The sequence below is a fragment of the Rhizopus microsporus genome (assembly GCF_002708625.1).
Source record: "Rhizopus microsporus ATCC 52813 unplaced genomic scaffold scaffold_1, whole genome shotgun sequence".
Classification (NCBI taxonomy): Eukaryota; Fungi; Mucoromycota; class Mucoromycetes; order Mucorales; family Rhizopodaceae; genus Rhizopus; species Rhizopus microsporus.
This window is the reverse complement of record NW_019671916.1, coordinates 236787-256476: the sequence shown is the minus strand read 5'-3', so window position 1 is coordinate 256476 and position 19690 is coordinate 236787. Positions and strand designations below refer to the sequence as shown.

Sequence of the window (19690 nt, the reverse complement as noted above, 5' to 3'; positions counted from 1 at the left end):
CATATTTCTGTAATCAAGGGGGTGGAGCTAAAAGAAAGTCCCTGTCTCTGTTACAAAATTATTCTATTGTAGATTAAAAAGTGCCATAAAACTAATTTACTACTGACTATCATACCATTTGATACAAGAGAGTATATGCATATGTTTGTGTTTGTGAGCGTACGAACGGTTTCTAGTATACCAGTGTCGCATCTTTAGCTTGAATAGTATAGTCCTTTTGGAAGCATTCTAAGGGTATTGATATCTTGTCTAGTATTTATATTTGGTTAGTTTGGTGACTCTTACAGCTTGCTTCAATGAACATGTGGAGCAAAGGTATGTTAGTAAGTCGTCAGGTTAGATGTTTTTTGTCTTTTCTCTTTACACAACAAGCTTGGTTAATCTATAATTTCTTTTGTACAAGTAGTGTTATATCATCTTTGTCAATTTATATGTGTGAATATATATATATATATATATATATATATAGAGAATGTCAAAGATTCTGACTATCCCCTTTGGGAATTTAGTATAAATAGCCCATAGTTGCTCTTGACTTTTTGTTTATTCGTTATCTGATGAAAATGCGTTTTACGCCCTTTGCTCTTGCTTCCACTTTTGCTATTGCTGGTAAAGTCTAAACTCATATATTAAAGACGCCTTAATCGGTTTTCTTCATTTGATAGCCAGTGCTGCTACTTTGAACCCTCGTGCTAGTGTCGAAGTTCAATCTTGTGTCAATGATTTGACATCTCTTCAGGATCAGCTCAAGGCCACCTCCAACGCTGTAAGATTACACCGTTCTGAGTAATATTTGCATTAACTATTTTTTGAACTTAGGTCAATACCTACCTTTCGGCTGCTGGCTCTGAAGGTGCTGTTGGTGTGCTTAACAGTGAACAAGCCCTTATAAACGCTGTTGATGGAGCCAGTGCTAGCTGCTGTACCATTCATTCTGCTGTCTTTGCTGATGAAGCTGCTTCTTTCATTTCTGTTGCTCAAGTACTTGCAGTTGATGTTGAAAGTGCCTTGAACGCTATGATTGCTAAAAAGGCCGAATTTGATGCTGTTGAAAGTACCACACCTGCTGTCAAGGCTGATCTTCAAAAGTTACAACCCAAGGTGAACACCTTGACTGGTTGTATTCTTACTGCCATGCCTGAAAGCCGCCATAATGATGTTACCGAGTATATTGCAAAGATTAACTCTGCTTTTAGTGACGTAAATACCGCTTTTGAAAATTAATGGAAGCTCTGAATAAACCACTATATTTTATTAAAGCTAAAAGATAATACCTTTTACAATTGAAAAAACAAAAAAGGCCACTTGAGCCATGTTTTGGAGTATCTTTAAAGGCATACAATCATTTCTAGTTATATTGTAAACATTTTCTTTAGTTTCATCATTGTCAAGTAACCTCGAGTTTGTTTGATTGAAATGTATTTTATCTGTGGCCACGTAGATCTGGAAATTTGCTCGGTTTCTTCAAGTTTATTGTATTTGTTTTTCAGTGTTCTATATAAAGTCATATAAATGCGGTTAAAAGGGAGAAGAGAAAGAGAAAGAAGAGGGTTACACTCCTTGGCTATATTGTATGAATGTGTATTACTGGTAATTAAGAAATATATTACAGGCCCCCTTTTCTTCACTCCTGCATAGATAAATTATTGGATATGCGCACTGCAGCGTATCAGGGTCAAAATAGAACAGTCTTTTTATTCATTTTTCCCTTTTTAATCTTGTTCACAATTTAAGTGTAAAGTGTGCTTTGGCGTAGCAGTGTTGGCTTCCCGAAGCACCCAATCAGTAGCATAGAGGCTGTAAATCAAATAAATTGGGGAACATCTACTTTGGTTCTCTCTATTATTGTGTATTGTATCTGGTTCTGAAATAACAATGATGCTTTGATTGGGAAATATGCTTTAGATGCGCGACATCTCATATGTTGTTTTGAGAGTGTGTATGTCTATCTCTTTCAATATGTACATAAGTGGGAGCCAATCAGAGAAAGACAATAGTTAATTATATGATATAATATCAATGATTGTGAAGTGAGCGAGAAGCTTTTATCAAGTAGCAAATAAGACTAGTCAACAGTAATTTAAGAAGAGCTTAAAGTCTTGGTTTTGGTCGATATTTGGTCATTCCATATAGCAAGAGGGCTTTAAAAACGGTTTGTTTATCAGGAAGGGACATCATATTTTAGGGCCTTGAGGAGAAGAATGATATGTGATAGATAGGAATCTATCTTGATTACTGATAAAAAGCAAAAGAATTGGGATCTACAAGACACTAGTCTTTTCGATTATGGCCCATATAAAAGATTTTACCTGGACGGCTTTACTGCATATAGTAACTTTACGTGATCGCTGGGCCTATTTCCTCTTTTTGATCAAACACAAGAATGATCATAAAGTCTACTTTGGGAAAGTATTACGTCGAATCAATTGCCCGAGGTTAAGGCAACCACCTGGTTTGAACAGCTTTGATTTGCAAAAAAAGGCCGGACATATATTTTGAAAGGCCGCGATCTTGCCCTCTGGAATGACTATGTGCCTGATCTGTCACGGAAAAAAGGGGGAAGCAAGTAGATCACATGTATAATAGTCTCTCTCTTTTGCTGTCGTGTATATAAAGCAAGCGTCCATTTACCTCTTTTATTTCTTCTTTTAATACTTTTTGTACACATGCTCAGCTGGTTGATGATAAACAATAAAAGACAAAATCAAAAGCAGCACCCGCTAAAAAGAAATCAGTTAAAGAGCGAGAAATCAACGCTTACTTCCAAACTACCCGCAAGTGTCAAGTCAACCTCTGTTAATGTGACAATAAGCGACTGTATATATGATAAAACATCGAGTGCCACTTCCTTATCGTTATCTATAGAAAAATTAAACAAGCCAACCCAAGAGTTTTTACAGAAACCAGATGTGCCTAATTATCAGCCTTCACCACTACGATTACAATCACCCAAAGTAGCCCCTATCACATTCTCTACTAGTATATCAGCAAATGGAAACGTTATACCATACTATGACCATGACGAATTAATAGAACATTCACCAACAACAACAGCTATTAGCTATTTAACAAAAGAAATGGAAAAGAACTTTGAACATTATCACAGTCATCACCAATTAGCAGAGCCTTCATATGATACCAGTACTGACTTGAATAGACTAAAAAGTAGTACATCAAGTAAGAAGATTCAAGATGACCATCGATTAGACCGTAGAGACTCAAGCATAGACATTGCTTCCATAAACAGCTATGAACAACAGCTACATAAAATAACAAAAAGCAAAACATACACCATCAGATTATCACCTTCAAATAATTCACTAAGAAGACAGAATAATGAGGTTCTGCCTCATTTCGAGTCATTGTTTATTCGACAGCCGCCTCCACAACCAGCTCCATATGATAGCTTTGTTATTAGAGCAATCAACATGGTCAACTCTATACTGATCCCGAAGCCGACAAAGCAAGAAGACGTAAGCACATCTCACTGGATAGCAAAGAAAGTAAGGGAGAAATTTTCCTCTTTTGTTCAAGATATCAAGTCATTAGACCCTGAAAAGAATTTTATGGATAAACGAATCGTCATCATAGGTGTTCATGGGTGGTTTCCGATGAAGGTAAACCCATTTGCCATTTAAAATCTGATTCATATTGATCATTGCTTCGTCAGCTTGTTCGTAGCATGATAGGCGAACCTACAGGGACATCTGTCAAGTTTTGTGAGCAAATGGCTATGGCCATTAAACAATATTTCAAAACAGAGCATCAAGTCACATTACCTGATCATGCTATCACTCTTGTGCCTTTGGAAGGCGAAGGAAAGGTGCAGGATAGAGTCAGTATGCTGTACCAAAGATTAGTAGATAATTCTCGATGGTTAGATGCTGTCTCCTCCGCCGACGTTATTTTCTGGGCAACGCATTCCCAAGGGACTCCTGTTTCTGTCATGTTGCTTAAAAAACTGTTAGAAAGAGGCCATATCCATACATTTAGACAGTCCATTTGTCTCTTGGCTATGGCTGGAATTTCTCAAGGTCCCTTTCCTGCATTGAAAGGCAGTCTGATTGTCAAGGTACGCGCATAAGAAAAAGAAATAGCATCATTGAACATTTAGTAAATATGCATACAGTACTTTGAAGCAGATGCCGCACGTGAGCTATTTGAATTTATGGATTCAAACAGTCCTATATCCATCCATTATCACCAATCCCTGGCTTACATCCTAAAATCCAATGTTAAAGTTGTCCTGACTGGCTCTATGCAAGATCAAGTTGTTCCTCTATATTCTGCAGTCATGTCAAATTTGACCCATCCAAGCATTCTAAGAACAATCTACATCGATGGTCATTTTTACTCTTCTGATGACTTTTTGATTCATCTCGTCGTGTTTGCACTGCGGTTACGTAACCTTGGTTTGTCAGACCATGGCCTTGTGATGCATTTAAGCGAGGTTTTGGCAGGAAGCATTTATGTCATCGAAGGTGGTCACTCAACCATTTACGAAGAACTCAATGTATATATGACCGCTGTTCGGTATACTTTTGAAGTGTCACCTTTCGGAGAATATACCCGTCGTAACTTGATGAAATCTCAAGAAGTTGCCACCATAGAACCATTCAAGGCCAAGCAAAGTTCAAATCCATACTACATCCCTTGGGCTATGCGTGGTATCTGCAGTGACCCATCCATTCTTGCTCACGACGAGCTAAAGACAGAGTTGAACAGCCTATTTCGCTTGTTTGAGATGTGGAATCCAACGAGTAGCAAGCTTAAAGAACTCAAATTCAAGTTGGATCCTCTCAAAAGCTTTACATTATAATAAATTGCATATACATCTTTTTTTATTTCCTGCCTGAGCTCAAGTCTGCATAAGCAGACATGATGCAGTTTTTGATTTCTTTGTAGCTTACTATTAAACATGACTTTTCATCTCTAGACATCAGCATGATCTTTTCATCAATGCCTGCATCCAACTACAAATGGGGAACAGTTAATTGACGTATGTGATCCCAACCAGAAATATTACCTTTTTCAAACATGTCAACACATGAACCATGTCAATGACAGGTTGACCATGTTCATCTACTTGATGAAACACGTAATCTCTAAATAGCTTGATTAAATATCGATCGCCTGTCTCTGACCAACTTGGGTCCATATCAAACCTAGAATTCCTCTTTTAGCAATTTGTGCTCCTACATAACTATTCAACTTACTCTGGTCGCTCATTAATAAATCCCATTTTGGATATTAATCTAACTAGTCTACCATTTTCTAATTCCTGTCCTAAACACTGTTCTAGGTCATCATTATGGCTATCCCCCAAATTGATGTTAGTCTCGAATTTTTTATACATGAATATTTCTCTTACAAATGGTTACGGTTGATCTTTTCTAGTATGCGTGGAGCAATCAATGTTAGTATGTCGTCAATTGATTTAGGCGTATTTTCATCCATCAAAACGGATACAAGGATCTTCAAATCCTCTGAATACATTCGCGATATGTATTCAAGAGACTGTGTGATGTTCTGAGAAGGTGTTGATAAATTACATGCTAACTGTATAATCAGTGTGCCAAGAGATATAAAGTCTTGTTGCTACACCCAATTTTCTTAGTCAAATCGATATCCAAATACTCTTCCTATTTCTTACCTGGTATTCTGTTAACTGCTGGTCTGCTTCGCCTTGCAAGACATCCAAGATGCCAACACCAGTAAGTCTTATTCGATCCTCTCCTGTAATCAGGATTCTATTCAGCTGTATATTTCTGCAGGCTAATCCAGAACTATGAATTGCTTTGATGGCAGATGTTATCTGTACAATGTAGCTCCATAGTGTTTTCTCAGATACCAGTAACGGCACTCCTTTGCTCTGTATTGATACGGCAGGTTTAAACATTTGCTTTGCTAATCTGAAATAATGCTGTAAGAGTGTCTTTGCACATGGGTGATAGTCGTAAACAAACACAATGGCTATAATAGAAGTAATGTATCAGTTTATAATCGTAGCGATATTTTCTCTTTCTTACAATCATCACCAAATGCTTTCGTAGTAAACCCTTCTCGAAACGAAACAATATTACAGTGTCTGACATTCCGCCATACTTCTGCAATAGACACAGCTGATTCATTTACACTTGAATATCCTTCGATTCTTACAAGCGCATAGCTTCGTCTATCAATACTACATGTTGCTTTATATACAGTGGCTGGATATCCATTGTAATTTCCAAGCTTTTCTTGCTCGAGAGGATATAAAGAATGATAGACATGCACTTCGGTTGGCAAGGATTGGTCACTCGATGTCATCCACTGTGCCTCATTACGCTGTGTCAGTTCCTCTCTTAGTTTATCCGGAATGAAGAACGAATTAATCAATCTTTGGTGAGGTAAGAGTGGAACTTTTGTGTGCGATAAAGAAGACGAGTAAAAATGGTGTTGCAACTATGATCATATATGAGTAAGAGATAATAATCTTGGATTGTATCAATGCATAATTACAGGCTGTCTAAGAAAAGTAGTCGAATGGTTCATAAACATGTAAGGATCTGTTGCTGGAAGCATAAATGGATGCTGCTGTATGTAATCATGTCCAGCTTCCGGTAGTTGATCGTGTGCTACTGCTGGTTGTTGATCAACTTGATCCTGTATATATAATAATGTTTTAATACTTGTTGAATGCATGTATTGCTGAAGCTTACATGGGATAATATGTTGAGTTGAGAAAAACTATCATTCAGCTGTGAGGTCGATGGTTCTTGGGTTGAAGTGCTGTAGAAATAAGGTTAGCTGAAGTAGATATCTATCCGTTTTTATAAACATACACATTCATACTAGTCAAGGCTTCTGCAATAACCATGATTAGTTTCGTAGCTGTGGGTACTTTTTTCTTTCTTTCTCTTACCAGCAAATGTCGGTGTGTTGCCTTCTGAGGTAAAACGAGGAACAAATTCAGGTGCATTGACATTACTAATTGTTGAAGTTGTTGGTGTTTTCGGCTTAATATTGCTAATATAAACACGTGAAAACTTCTGATATGACAAATGAGGTAAACTTACTCTACTTGGCTTGTTGTAGCATTCTTTTATAAAAAGTTACTATATCAGTTTTTGTTTTTCACAGAGAACAAACCACAGGAAATCTTACCGTTGAATGATTGAATTCACAACCTTTTCCTTCATATTTACAATATCCGTGAATGATGACATTTCGACAAAGACGTTTATCGTTTCCTAGTCTACGTATTTAATATCCAGGAATTCAAACACATGCGCAAGAAAAAAAAGTAACCTTTAGAAGGAATTTTAGGCATTGTCTTTACTGGTTGTTCCTCTGTTGAAGAAGAAGGCGCGACAATGGGAATGACTGAAGGCGATTGCGAAGGAAGAACAATGTGTCCATTAAGGGGTGTTTGCATTATTATATTATTTTTATTGTAAAAAAAAAAGAGAGAAGCATAAATTTTTGAAAAGTGAATCCTTTATCGGGGAGTTACATGTATTGGACTTTTTATATCACAGCTAAAATATGTTCTTTAGATTGCAGGAGCATAGTCGTTCGACAAGTATGGCGAATGTATATAAGGGATATATTTATACATAAACATGAAGCTATGACTGTCATCTTGGTGCAAAAATTGCCTGATACAACAAACAGTAAAATCTATATTTAGCTGATTTATGTTTTCAAAGCGAAAAACAGTAGGGAATCAAACCACTTGAGCGAATCGAATGATCGTCAAGACAAACTAATTACATATGCTTCAAGTTTATGATAAACCAACTTGTAACAGAAGTCGTGTAACACTAGGGTGAGAATCTCCTTGCAATACATGATTATGAATAACAACAAAGAAATTATATTCATGGTGTTGCTATGGTATTTCCATGGTTTCTTGTGAAACACACGCATTTTTTTTTTTAAAGCACTGAAAAAGTCCACAACCCCCTACCGTTTTCCTTTTTCTTTTTAGGCTAAACACACGCATAAATCATCACACCAAGCACCAAAAAAAGAAAATAAGAGCATTTTTTTTTCTTTCATAAAAAATTACATGTCCTTTGTATTTTATTATCAGTGAGCAATTGGCAATTCTATACATTCTTTTGTACATATACTTTATACCTGTGTAGATAGTAAAAACCGCTCTTTCTCTTTCTTATCTTTATAAACACTATGGGCAATACAATAGCTACGCCCAGTAGCAGTACAAGCGAGTATAATGAAAAAAGACCTTCTCATGCATCTAGAGGTCTTCGTAAAATGGCATCGTCTTCTACTTTATCAAGTTTAAAACTTTATCGTCAAGCAAACCGTTCAGAGACATCATTATCTTCAAAAGTATCAAGCTTGAGTGGATTTGGAGAAAAAATACTAGACATTAGTAAACCAACTCAAGTTGAACATGGCATTCATGTGGAGTATAATAAAAACAATGGAAAATACATGGTAATTCCCTTTCTTATCTTTATATTGGGCAAGATTGACACGAGTTATATATTATTATAGGGTTTACCAGATGTATGGCAACAATCTAATCTACCAAGCGACGATGTATTGGATACACATTATGTAGCACCTCACCTTGTTCCCTCACCTGTAAAGCCAGATTGTATGTATAACTCCTTTCTTTATTCTCCTATCCCTTTTTTAACCGTTCCTTTTTCAGGTGATAGAAAATGTAGTAAAGTGCCTACACTAATAGGGAAACCATACAATATTCAACATAACGTCCATGTTGAAGTTGGACAGTATGGATATAAAGGCTTACCTGAAAAATGGCAAATGATTCTTCTTGCTTCAGGCGTACCAGAAGACGTAGTGAAGAATAACCCAGCGACAGTCGAAAGAGTGATGCATCATGTTCGAATGCCTGACTCATTGCAATCAAATAAACGTACAACTACAACAACTAATACAACAACAGTAAAAGAAACAGAACAGCAAAAAAAGGAGCCAAGGCGAGAATCTATACAAGAGACTTTACCTAAAGGCTATGCTCCACCATCAAGGGCCCGATCGTCCAAATTACTGCATTTATCTATTTTTAAATCATCTTCAGATATACCCCCATTGCCTGATAAGCAAGAAGAAACAAGTCAACCAGAGTCATCTAACTCATTAGATGTCATTGTCGATTCCAACACGGATCCTACTGCACTTTATACTGATTTCATATTGATTGCTGAAGGAGAGTCTGGCCCTATGTACGCAGCCAAGCAGGTGAATACGCAGCGTATTGTGGCCATCAAAAAGATTTCATACGAAGCACGAGAAAAAGTTAGCAAGATAAAGAATGAACTGATTGCAATGAAAATGAGTCGACATCCCAACATTGTAGAGTTTATCGCCTGTTATACGACAAAAGAAGAAATATGGGTATTTTATTGATAACAAGATATTGCTGGCTAGAGATTAATTACTCTCCTTTGTTTTTCTTCCTTGATAGGTTGTTATGGAATGTATGGATGTGTCTTTAGCAGATATTATTTCCATTGATGACAGAACTAGACTAAAGGAAGCTCACATTGGAAGAATTGTCCGGGATATCTTGAGGGCATTAACACGTTTACACAGATTGAATCGTATTCATCGAGATATTAGAAGCGATAATATTTTGCTCAATTTACGTGGTGAAGTGAAACTGGCAGATTTTGGACACTGTGCTCAATTGACATCATCACAGCCTCACAGGAATTCCATTGTTGGAACACCTTACTGGATGGCGCCTGAAGTGATCAAGGGAGTGAACTATAACTCAAAAGCAGATATTTGGAGTTTGGGCGTAGTAATACTAGAGATGGCAGAAGGAGATCCACCTTATGTCGAACATCCTCCATTAAGGGTAAATATTATGCGTGTATCATAAAAAGGTCGGGTCCTTTAATGAGACTATGTAGGCTCTATTCTTGATTGCATCAAATGGACTTCCCCCACTAAAGGAACCAGAACGTTGGTCAGATGAATTTAAAGACTTTCTTCAGCTGTGTATAACTGAGGATCAACATAAACGACCTGATGCAGATACATTATTAAAGCACCCATTTCTTTCATCTGTTGCGACAACAGAGGATATGGTTGAACTGATTGAAGAGACTAGAAGACTGGAAATGCTGATGCAAGAAGAAAGAGAAGAAGAAGAAGAATGATGTGATTTCAATAAAATGTGCATCTCTTCTTTACATTAATGTGCACTTATTGATACAGTAAATACAGAGTCATTGAGTTTTATTAAATAAATCAAAACGTACACCTTTCTCAGCTCTATACAATTTTATCGATTCTACAGCAGAACCCCATTCGCTTTAGTGGTTCGCCTTACTTTGAAACCCCATTAAAACTTATCCTACAGAATCTTAGACGATGATCATTTGATGTAACCTTTGTCCTGCAAGAGCGGTAATCTGGCGCATTTTTGTACAAGTGCCTCAGTAATCCAACATGACATAAGTTCGATCCGTAATATCATTTCTCTTTTATCGAATATTCTCCCTTGTCTGTCTTTGTAGAAGAAATAAACACCTTTATTTTATTGATAAGCTATAAAAAACATAACTACCTACTGTCAAAAAAAAAAAGAATATCGTATTGGTGCTACGATTACTACATTTATATATATATTTGTGTGTATAATAGAAAGAACTATGAAGAATAAATAAAATCGGTCTAGTTGGTTTTGATTTCCATGCCACGGAGGCTTGCAGTTGACAAGCATTGATTGACAACTTCCAGTAAATGGTTATTTTCCAGTGCAGCTGCTACTCTTTCCTTATCATTCAGTTGCTTATTCACTGCTCCTTCAGATTGATGGGTTCCTTTACGTACTTTAATATCAACCTATAGATACTTTAGTTCAAGCCATGTTCCAAATATGAGTATATGTGTGATTTACCTTAAAACGATCAGGCAAACTGCGCAGCAAGCGTACCCTGATACATAAACCGATCAGGGTTGCCATTGAACAGTGAGGAATGGTAGGCGTAAATTCAATCAACACCTTATTATTCTTGTTATCCACTTCAATATGTTCAAATTGAGTAACGTTCAATTGTTCTAGTGTTAAAGGATGTTCAGGATCAGAAATGGAGCGTATGAGATCAAATATTTCTTGGGAATCAATAGGATCTTCAATATTGTCATCATACTCTGCTTCTGTTTCTTTTCGAACAATATTCTTTGTGTTATAAATAGTTGGATTAGCGTTGATGAGATTCTGAGCCATATTTGAAAGTGCAGAAAAAAAAAGAAAATAAAGTGCGAAATTGCTTATCCTTTGTGAATCACTGGTTGCTGTCTTTGTTTCAAACTCCGGTTTGATGATAAGTCGAAAGGATTAAATCACTCTGTAGAAAAACAGTCACATAAAATATTTCTTATTTTATGGCCCTTTATCCATAACAAAAAGCAGCGGGCTTATCGTCAGCAATATCCCTAACGTCAAACAGAGTACCTTTAAGAGGCCTGATTGCACCTCTGTTATTCATTATGTGATAGATTTTCCCATGCAGGCTGGTAAGCCGACCTCAATGACCGTTATAGGTATAGAGTATGGCTTAACCATAGTCAGTACAGCAACGCGTTCTATACCTGGCGTGGCTCCGTTGGTCCCGGTGCTACCAATAGTTTTGGGCTCAAGGGTCTACCTTCACGATGCTAGAACAGGCTTTCGTCCTGTGGGGGATGGATCCAAGCTATGCTGAATAGTTTTAGTGAACGAAGATTCTAGCCTTTTTTATATCATTTAAACGAAAAATAAATAAAATTGCCTTGTTTTTGCCTTCTCGAGCTTTTTTAGCCTTTGTTTACTGTTATTTATGTAAATTGTCACACGTTGAATGTTAAAATATTAAATTTGTCTGCAAAGGCTTATTTTTTTATGGGCTTATCTTGCTTTCTCTTTAATAACCATGTTCAAGAGCCTCATCGACATACATGCTTTTCCATCCTTGTTTTAAATTGGGTATAAAATAAGTACATGCAAATACCTTAAATTTCACGAATATGGCAATTTGCCATTATGTAATAATTCAACATGGGATGCCTATAACATTGAGCTCTTGTGTGAGATTTAAGCGAGGCAACGCAATCTTACAGCTACTTTACAAAAAGCGCTGAAATAAGAACTTTTTCCCTATTGTGAATCAGAAATATTGATTCACCGTTCGAATGTTACATAATCTGAGAAACGATTGTGTTTAAAGAGTTGGTAACTCTCAAAGAAACTATTTTGACAATAAATGCCATAAGCGTATTATGGCTCAAGCATCACACAAAAACTAGATGTCGCTATAAAAAAAAAAAAAAACAAGCGACCCTAAGTAGACGAAGGGGTTCTCATTTACTGTTTCATTTCATTTCCTTGATACTCCATGTTCACGTTTCATATCTACCAAGTATATCATTTTATCTGGCAAATCGCTGTCAATTTATAACAATGCCTTTCTACTAAACACAGTTACAGTATCAGAAGAATCCAAAGGCATATCCACTTCACTTTCAAACATCATTAGTGAAGCAAGCAAGCACTGTTAGTAATTACATGCTTACTAACGATAAGAGACGCAAATAACCAATAGGTGATCCATCCTTTATGGAATAAGCTTTCATTGAAGAGTGTCTAGCACTTTGTGATGGCAGATAGAAATGCGCATATGAGTATGCAAATGAAGGCTTCCCAAGTAAAGAATATGACCCCACTTCATGAATTTCATGTGTTTTACATTGAACTTTTGTCTGAAAGAGAAAGTACATAAGCTGTTAAAGAGTTGCAAACTGCAGTTTGGGTTACTATTTCCCCTCCTTATTTACACAGGCAAATCAATACAAGTAATAAAGAGCTACAATAGCTAACTCATTTTTTTTTATTCCTTTGGGGTGGTTTATACTTGATACATCATAGTCTTTTTACTTTTTTCAATACTCGATCAAGCTCTGCAAAGTTGTCAACATTTTTAATGAATGCCAAATGCTTTGGAGCTTTGATATGCTATAGGAACACGGTTAAAAAAGAAAAAAAGAAAAAAGAGGTCTGTGTGGCCAAGCTTACCTCTGTTAATATACTAAATCTCTCGTTACAATTCTCACAATACTGTAAGTCAACATCTCTTTTTCTTTTTTCTCCTTTCTGATTTTGTTCTTGTTGTTCCTTAGATTTCTTTACGTTGTCTGCTTCTTTTTCTTTATTTACATTGGGTTGACTGTTGTCATCATTATTACATCTTTGTCTTTTTGCCTCCTGAGTATCTTCTTTTGCTGTTTGATTTAGCTTATTATCGTTATTTGTCGCTGGTGAGTCATCCTCCTGAGCTGAATCTCTTTTTCTTTTTAGTGCTTGCTTTTGTGTCTTTTCTTGATCTGTAACAGCTTTTTCCTTCGTCTTATCTACATTGCTAGCATCGGCTGTATCTGTATCATCTTGGTTTCTATTTGGGCAAACAGATTCTTTATCTTGATTTGTTAATTTTGGCATTGCTGCAGAGATGCTACTTGCTTGCTTTGATTCAACTTGGATGGATTTGTATTCATCTTTTTCATTATCAGTCTTTTTATCATTATTATCTAGAGAGTTCTTTGGTTTTGTATTGATGTCATTACTATTGTCAATCGGCTTCTTCATTTCTGTGCGAGTATCATCATTAGGTTTGTTTAATTTCGCATCGATGTGATTATGGCTGTCTACTTCTTTATCGGCTTCTTTATTCGTTGGATCTGTGTGATCATTCTTCTTATTTGTCCTTTGGTCGTCATCATGTTTCGATGATTGCTTGTTGTCATTATTTTTATTGCACTCTGCTGTCGTTTCTTTTTGCTTCTCATTCTTATCGTTATTATTTTGTGTGGCTTCTGGTTGTTCTCTATTTTGTTTAGCGTCTGCTTGTGCTTTTGTTCTCTTTTTTCTCAGTGTTGGCCATGGTATAACTTTGGGTTTCTCTCCAAATGTTTCTTTTGTGTATTCTTTTATCAGCACTGGACAATGCACATTTGTTGCATCTTCTACCAATATGTAGTATCCAGTGAATGGAACAAACGTGGGCTTCTTATCGCGTCCATTCGTATCAATAGATGCTCTTTCGTGAGCCTTTGCACTAGCTGTGGATGATTCCATTAAGATATTGATTATCTTTAACGCGCCTATACAGTCAATATTAGGCATTTGTTTGGATGTTCTTTTTTTTTTTACCTTCTACACTCCATATACTAAGACCCAATTTTTGTGCATTCTGAATAGTTGGATCCATGGAATCTTTTGAGTCAGGCTATATCAATGTTTACGTAAATTTAATGTCACATGTATATGTATATATATATCCAACACATACCGTAGACGCAGTATCAGTAGAAGCCGCATCCTTTTTGGCAGGTATAAACTTTGAAGTAGTGATAACATGCGTACACTTCGATGAAAAGAAGGCTTCTCTTGTCTACAATTACAATTTAGCTTTCTTTTTTTTTTGCCTAATGATTAAACTCACAGCTCCTAATAAAAGAATCTTTCTTGCTATTTTAGATTCAAGATCAGGATCTATTTTGTATAAAAAGAATTTGAACTTTTGAAATAGTTTCTTTTTATGTTGTATTTCAACTGGGTCAAGCTTTCTGTTGGTATTTGTTGAAGGTGGTGGAGCAGTGTCTTGAGGCTGCTGCTGTTGTTGTTGTTGCTGCTGTCGTTGTGCAACTTGATGCTGTTTTTGTAGTAATCGTCGTCTAAGATCAGCATCACGAGCAGCTGAGCGTGATGCTTGAGATGGCTCAGCTTTAGTAGCTAACGCTTTGTTGCCTGATATTGTGCTGGTAAAGTTCATTGATAAAGTTGAAGGGAAAAAAAAAATCCAGTCTTTTTTTTAGAGAAAAAGGGGGGAATGCCAATTTCCGCCAATCACCGTGACCCTTTTCATAACTGGCTTGAGTGAAGCAAATAATACATGACGATATTTACACTGCAATACTTTCATTATCGTTGGTACATAGTTGCATAGTAGACTTTTTCCTAAATTAAGAACTTTTTTTATTGTCTCATAGCGTTTCAATGCTGCAAAAAGAGTAATATGAAGTCAAAAGCATACTCTAAAACATTTTATTCACGATAGTCGATACACTCAGTGCTTCAAATGTTCTTGTTGAAGACCAGTTCCATATTTATAGAGTCAGGTATTCATCTATCAATACTACTACTGCTTCCTTTCTTCAAATCTCAAAGGAATTCTGTCTTTGACTATTGTGTAATGGACATGTTTCCATTTCATGCTCAAATATGAATGAAATCGATTGGATATTATATTGATAAACTATCAATGACTTTAATCGACAGATTACAAATTAAAAAGTCTGTGTCTTTCGAAACAACCGAAGCTCCTTTTTGGTGTTTAAAAAACAATAAACAAATGTACTAAACCCTGTCATAGTCCTGTTTTCTGCCCATCTTATATCTTTGTGTCTCATTGGTTTTTAAGCCTTTCTTCTCTAATATCTTTAGTCATTAATATATTACTGTTTTGCTATACTAGTCTTTCCGGAAAGTAAATTCGTTTGTGATCGAAAATAAATGCACCAATGGTGAGAACAAAATTCATGCTGTACGAAATGCAAATTCATCGTCGCCAAGAATATTTTCGTAATATCAGCCTTAACATCCATGGAGATACTGTATTTCCAAAAAATAATGCCCGGTCCTTGCTCTGGTTCGCTTGTCCCGTCCTCTTTGCTCTCTGGCGTGTATCTGGAATGTTCCCCCAATTGCATCTTCTTGTGCTCTGGACTCTCTCTGTCCTCCGTTCCTTTTTTTTTGTTTTAACTTTCCTGGGTAGTTATCGCTACCCTCCCTAGAATGCACCTTGGTGGTAAGTAAAACTAATATTAGGATATGTGCTCTAATACTAGCATGCTTTTTCTCTCTTCTTCTACATATACTCATTATCTCTCTCTCTTTTGACATGATGTGTTTTGTTCAAACGTATTTTTCTTTGTCATCTTTTTACGTAAACAATTTTTTTATTTTACGACAATACTTTATAAAAATACAGTACTAGTCTTTCACTTTAGAAGGATGGAGTGATAAATAATTACTAAAATTGTTTAAGAATTTTAAACATCGACACCTGCTGCGTTTTATCTTGACTTCATTATTCATTCATTGTAAGCAATACATCCTAGAACCAAAAGCTATAAAAGAGAAATATCTGTTAAAAAAGATCAAAAACTTTGAACTATACAAAAAGAGACTAATGTTGGGCACTGAAAAGAATAATGAAGCGTGACGTATTATATTCTATTATGGAATGCCTTATTTAGGAACCGCTGGGCTCTTTTTCTTTTTTCTTTTTTCTTTTATTTAAAAAGAGGAAGAGTAATGGCATTAGATAAAGATAACATGGCAACAGAACCAGTAGTTGAAGAAAATACGTCAAACACAGCTCCAATTCCTCGGCCAATGCCGCCCAGAATACCAGGACGTTCTGTTTTACCTCCAATGAGTAGGTCGGTGCCTTTGCAACAAAATAAACGATCACCTTTACCTCCCATGTCAGGTGCTAGTCCAGTTGGAGGACTAAGAGGAAGACCTGGTAGTGGAAGGATGGGAAAACCAGGCTTGAACTTGTCTCAACTGGGCCTTTCACCAAAGCAAGAACAAACGCCTTTTGCCAACTTTTCAAAATATGTGTAAGCTCATTTATATAAAATACATATAAAAGAATGTGTGAATGAACTAACCATTTTAAATAGTGATCCTTCTGGTAAACTTAATTTCGCTGGAAAAGCCATCATTCATGCAGATGGAGTTGACTTTAGCAACGGCAACAGTTTTACGATTAAAATGGATGATTTAATATTAGAAGAAGAACTCGGCAAAGGACAATATGGCACAGTGCGAAAAGTGAAGCATAGGGTTACTAATGTTACTATGGCTATGAAGGTAAGCCTTATTATATATATTTATATATACACTTTATCGAATCCTTTTTTACCTTAGGAAATACGCTTAGAACTAGATGAAACCAAACTACATCAAATATTAATGGAATTAGATATTTTGCATAAAAGCTCAGGCGAATACATTGTAGAATTTTATGGAGCATTCTTTATTGAGTCTTGTGTATATTATTGTATGGAATATATGGATGCTGGCTCACTTGATAAGCTATATGGAGATGGTGTCCCTGAAGAAGTATTGGCAAAGATTGCTATATCTGTACATGTTTTATATATGTTCATATACATTCTCTTTTTCTAATGATAAACTCTATAGATGGTCGAAGGATTAAAGTTTCTCAAGGACGAACTCTCTATCATTCATAGAGGTATGTTGATATTAACATGATATTGACGATAGCTAACAATCAATAGATGTTAAGCCTACCAATGTACTGGCTAATAGACAGGGACAAGTCAAACTATGTGACTTTGGTGTATCAGGCCAATTGGAGAAATCGTTGGCAAAAACCAATATTGGCTGTCAAAGCTATATGGCTGTAAATAACAAATAGACTAACGCATTTAGATTTGAAACTAATCATTTTGTTATTATTAGCCTGAACGTATTAAAGCAGCTAATACATACTCAGTCTCATCAGATGTTTGGTCATTGGGTATCTCACTTGTCGAAATGGCTATTGGTCGTTATCCTTACAAATATGACAATATGTTTGCTCAACTGAAGGCTATCATTGACGATGAGCCTCCCGCTTTACCTTCAGAGACTTTCTCTACTGAAGCATGTGACTTTGTAGCAGCCTGTCTTCAAAAAGATCCCAATAAGAGACCAACCTATGCAGATCTTTTAGAACATCCATTTATCAAAAAGTATGAAGCAGTAGATGTGGATATGGCAAAATGGGCTCAAGATGCTTATGAAGCAAGAGTACAAGCATAACTAATTTAAACTCCATCTCATTAAATTTTCCCATTTTTTATTTTCTTTTCTCTCTCTTTCTCTTGCTTTTTGAACAATGCAGAGTACTGAATTCACAACAAGTCCCTTGAGAAAGTATAAGCTTGTCTTTCTTGGCGAGCAAAGTGGTAAAGAAAAAGAACAAAGAAAGAAAGCTATAAGAATACTTGTATATGTGTAATGTAAATAAACTCCTCTTTTTTTTTTATAACCTGTCAAAAAGTCGGAAAGACTTCCCTCATCACTCGGTTTATGTATGATACTTTTGATAACACGTATCAAGTAAAGTATAAATAAAATAAAGAAGAGGAAACAACAGGCTTGGTTATATTGATGAATATCTATAGGCTACTATTGGTATTGATTTCTTGTCAAAGACGATGTATCTTGAGGACAAGACAGTCCGATTACAACTGTGGGATACAGCTGGGCAAGTAAAGTTTATTCTTTCTTATATATTTTAATCGATTTCACTAACCAAATAAAAAAAAGGAACGATTTCGTAGTTTAATCCCTAGTTACATCCGTGACTCATCAGTTGCTGTCATTGTCTATGACATATCAAGTGAGTCCTATTATGTTTATGTCATATACTTTGTCTTACATCATCAACAGATCGGCAATCATTTATCAACACATCTAAATGGATAGACGATGTAAGGGCTGAGAGAGGCGAAGAAGTGATTATTGTTCTTGTTGGTAACAAATCAGATTTAAGCGACAAGAGGTTTGAAGGAAATAATATATTAGTATAACATATGTTTACTTATCCATATGATAGGGAAGTAACAGTAGAAGAAGGAGAAAAGAGAGCCAAAGAGCTGCATGTTATGTTTATAGAGACAAGTGCTAAAGCAGGCCATAATGTAAACCTGTTTTATATGCATCATTTAAACAAAAAAGCTAACCTATTTCCTCTCTTTACTTTAGGTAAAAACATTATTCAAAAAGATTGCTCAGTCTTTACCTGGTATTGATGGAAACACAATCCAATCAGACACAAAAGATACTAGTAACTATGCTCCTTTGATACATGAAGCATTTACTTACTTTTTTTTAGTGCAAAAAATTAATCTTAATAATAGCGAATCAACCGCTAGTAGCTGTGCTTGCTAACTTAATGTTCTTAGTAGAGAGTTTTAATAAATATATTAATTAATCATACAGTTTTTACCCCACTAAACATTTCACTTAATCCTTACTGTCTGAATTATAAATGTACTCCGCTACAAGATCAGCCGAAGCACATCTTGGTACCACAACAACATGTCTAAAATATAATCAGCTTCAGCCATTATTAAAAAGAATAACTAGTCTCAATTCTCTACTTTCACTAATTATTTCAAGTCTGCCATGCATTTTAGTTTAATGAGCTATGATTGACTTAACAGCATGTTGTGTGACCAGTTTCAAATTCTGCAGATAAAGAGAAGGAAACTTTCTCTTTTTTCTTCACTTTCCACATTTTGAATGGCTGGTACTCTGTTCTCGCATGATCATTTTGATAATGATGGCCCTTTTCGTTATCTGTGTCAAACACTGTCTCGGCGAGCTTTTCGTTAATGTGGTGAATCTTATCAGTAGTATCCACGTACAAAAAGCAGGGTTTTTATGGAGTGTTTTCAGCGGGCTTATCATGAACAATATCTCTAGCGCCGAACGGAGTACCTTTAAGAGGCCTGATTGCACCTCTGTTATTCATTATGTGATAGATTCTCCCATGCAGGCTGGTAAGCCGACCTCAGCGACCGTTATAAGTATAGAGTATGGCTTAACCATAGACAGTACAGCAATGCGTTCTATACC

General features: G+C 36.0%; 9 protein-coding genes across 9 annotated transcripts; 6 read left to right on the top strand and 3 right to left on the bottom strand.

Annotated features, from left to right (window-relative positions):
* Positions 1 to 563: 563 nt before the first annotated feature.
* RHIMIDRAFT_243094 (uncharacterized protein) lies at positions 564 to 1224 on the top strand (the record flags this gene model as incomplete). Its single annotated transcript, XM_023609898.1, has 3 exons — positions 564 to 609; positions 666 to 766; positions 820 to 1224. The coding sequence occupies 3 exons, from the start codon at positions 564 to 566 to the stop codon at positions 1222 to 1224; spliced, it is 552 nt and encodes a 183-aa protein (XP_023470665.1).
* Positions 1225 to 3670: 2446 nt separating this feature from the next.
* Positions 3671 to 4129, top strand: RHIMIDRAFT_252583 (uncharacterized protein). Its single transcript, XM_023610960.1, has one exon. The coding sequence runs from the start codon at positions 3728 to 3730 to the stop codon at positions 4082 to 4084; it is 357 nt and encodes a 118-aa protein (XP_023470664.1). The 5' UTR covers positions 3671 to 3727; the 3' UTR covers positions 4085 to 4129.
* Positions 4130 to 4281: 152 nt separating this feature from the next.
* On the top strand, positions 4282 to 5165 carry RHIMIDRAFT_252578 (uncharacterized protein). The gene is made up of 2 exons (XM_023610959.1): positions 4282 to 4973; positions 5027 to 5165. The coding sequence occupies exon 1, from the start codon at positions 4295 to 4297 to the stop codon at positions 4817 to 4819; it is 525 nt and encodes a 174-aa protein (XP_023470663.1). The 5' UTR covers positions 4282 to 4294; the 3' UTR covers positions 4820 to 4973; positions 5027 to 5165.
* On the bottom strand, positions 4842 to 6684 carry RHIMIDRAFT_284787 (putative poly(A)-binding protein-dependent poly(A) ribonuclease; the record flags this gene model as incomplete). Its single annotated transcript, XM_023613208.1, has 7 exons — positions 4842 to 4973; positions 5027 to 5165; positions 5217 to 5315; positions 5372 to 5598; positions 5654 to 5973; positions 6030 to 6444; positions 6502 to 6684. The coding sequence occupies 7 exons, from the start codon at positions 6682 to 6684 to the stop codon at positions 4842 to 4844; spliced, it is 1515 nt and encodes a 504-aa protein (XP_023470662.1).
* A 2184-nt stretch (positions 6685 to 8868) lies between these two features.
* Positions 8869 to 10148, top strand: RHIMIDRAFT_195586 (kinase-like protein; the record flags this gene model as incomplete). Its single annotated transcript, XM_023606055.1, has 3 exons — positions 8869 to 9378; positions 9449 to 9844; positions 9900 to 10148. 3 exons carry the CDS (start codon positions 8869 to 8871, stop codon positions 10146 to 10148), a joined length of 1155 nt encoding a protein of 384 aa, XP_023470661.1.
* Positions 10149 to 10665: 517 nt separating this feature from the next.
* On the bottom strand, positions 10666 to 11221 carry RHIMIDRAFT_232395 (DUF59-domain-containing protein; the record flags this gene model as incomplete). Its single annotated transcript, XM_023607734.1, has 2 exons — positions 10666 to 10836; positions 10892 to 11221. 2 exons carry the CDS (start codon positions 11219 to 11221, stop codon positions 10666 to 10668), a joined length of 501 nt encoding a protein of 166 aa, XP_023470660.1.
* Positions 11222 to 12772: 1551 nt separating this feature from the next.
* On the bottom strand, positions 12773 to 14801 carry RHIMIDRAFT_296251 (uncharacterized protein; the record flags this gene model as incomplete). Its single annotated transcript, XM_023614251.1, has 5 exons — positions 12773 to 12985; positions 13046 to 14130; positions 14180 to 14255; positions 14319 to 14420; positions 14472 to 14801. 5 exons carry the CDS (start codon positions 14799 to 14801, stop codon positions 12893 to 12895), a joined length of 1686 nt encoding a protein of 561 aa, XP_023470659.1. The 3' UTR covers positions 12773 to 12892.
* A 1769-nt stretch (positions 14802 to 16570) lies between these two features.
* RHIMIDRAFT_196229 (MAP kinase) lies at positions 16571 to 17866 on the top strand (the record flags this gene model as incomplete). The annotated part of the gene is made up of 6 exons (XM_023606109.1): positions 16571 to 16656; positions 16720 to 16909; positions 16967 to 17185; positions 17243 to 17294; positions 17341 to 17465; positions 17525 to 17866. 6 exons carry the CDS (start codon positions 16571 to 16573, stop codon positions 17864 to 17866), a joined length of 1014 nt encoding a protein of 337 aa, XP_023470658.1.
* A 44-nt stretch (positions 17867 to 17910) lies between these two features.
* On the top strand, positions 17911 to 19064 carry RHIMIDRAFT_1416 (ras-related protein rab-like protein-6A). Its single transcript, XM_023605702.1, has 8 exons — positions 17911 to 18012; positions 18108 to 18166; positions 18232 to 18318; positions 18377 to 18449; positions 18500 to 18611; positions 18666 to 18750; positions 18815 to 18896; positions 18945 to 19064. Exons 1-8 carry the CDS (start codon positions 17943 to 17945, stop codon positions 18998 to 19000), a joined length of 624 nt encoding a protein of 207 aa, XP_023470657.1. The 5' UTR covers positions 17911 to 17942; the 3' UTR covers positions 19001 to 19064.
* Positions 19065 to 19690: the final 626 nt, after the last annotated feature.

What these genes read in the sequence shown, in the direction of transcription:
- RHIMIDRAFT_252583 (XM_023610960.1), top strand. Translation starts at nt 3,728, where the DNA reads ATGGCTATGGCCATTAAACAATATTTCAAAACAGAGCATCAAGTCACA.
- RHIMIDRAFT_252578 (XM_023610959.1), top strand. Translation starts at nt 4,295, where the DNA reads ATGTCAAATTTGACCCATCCAAGCATTCTAAGAACAATCTACATCGAT.
- RHIMIDRAFT_1416 (XM_023605702.1), top strand. Translation starts at nt 17,943, where the DNA reads ATGCAGAGTACTGAATTCACAACAAGTCCCTTGAGAAAGTATAAGCTT. An exon ending in TCAGATTTAAGCGACAAGAG is followed by an intron (nt 18,612 to 18,665) that starts GTTTGAAGGAAA and finishes TCCATATGATAG; the next exon opens with GGAAGTAACAGTAGAAGAAG. An exon ending in GTGCTAAAGCAGGCCATAAT is followed by an intron (nt 18,751 to 18,814) that starts GTAAACCTGTTT and finishes TCTTTACTTTAG; the next exon opens with GTAAAAACATTATTCAAAAA.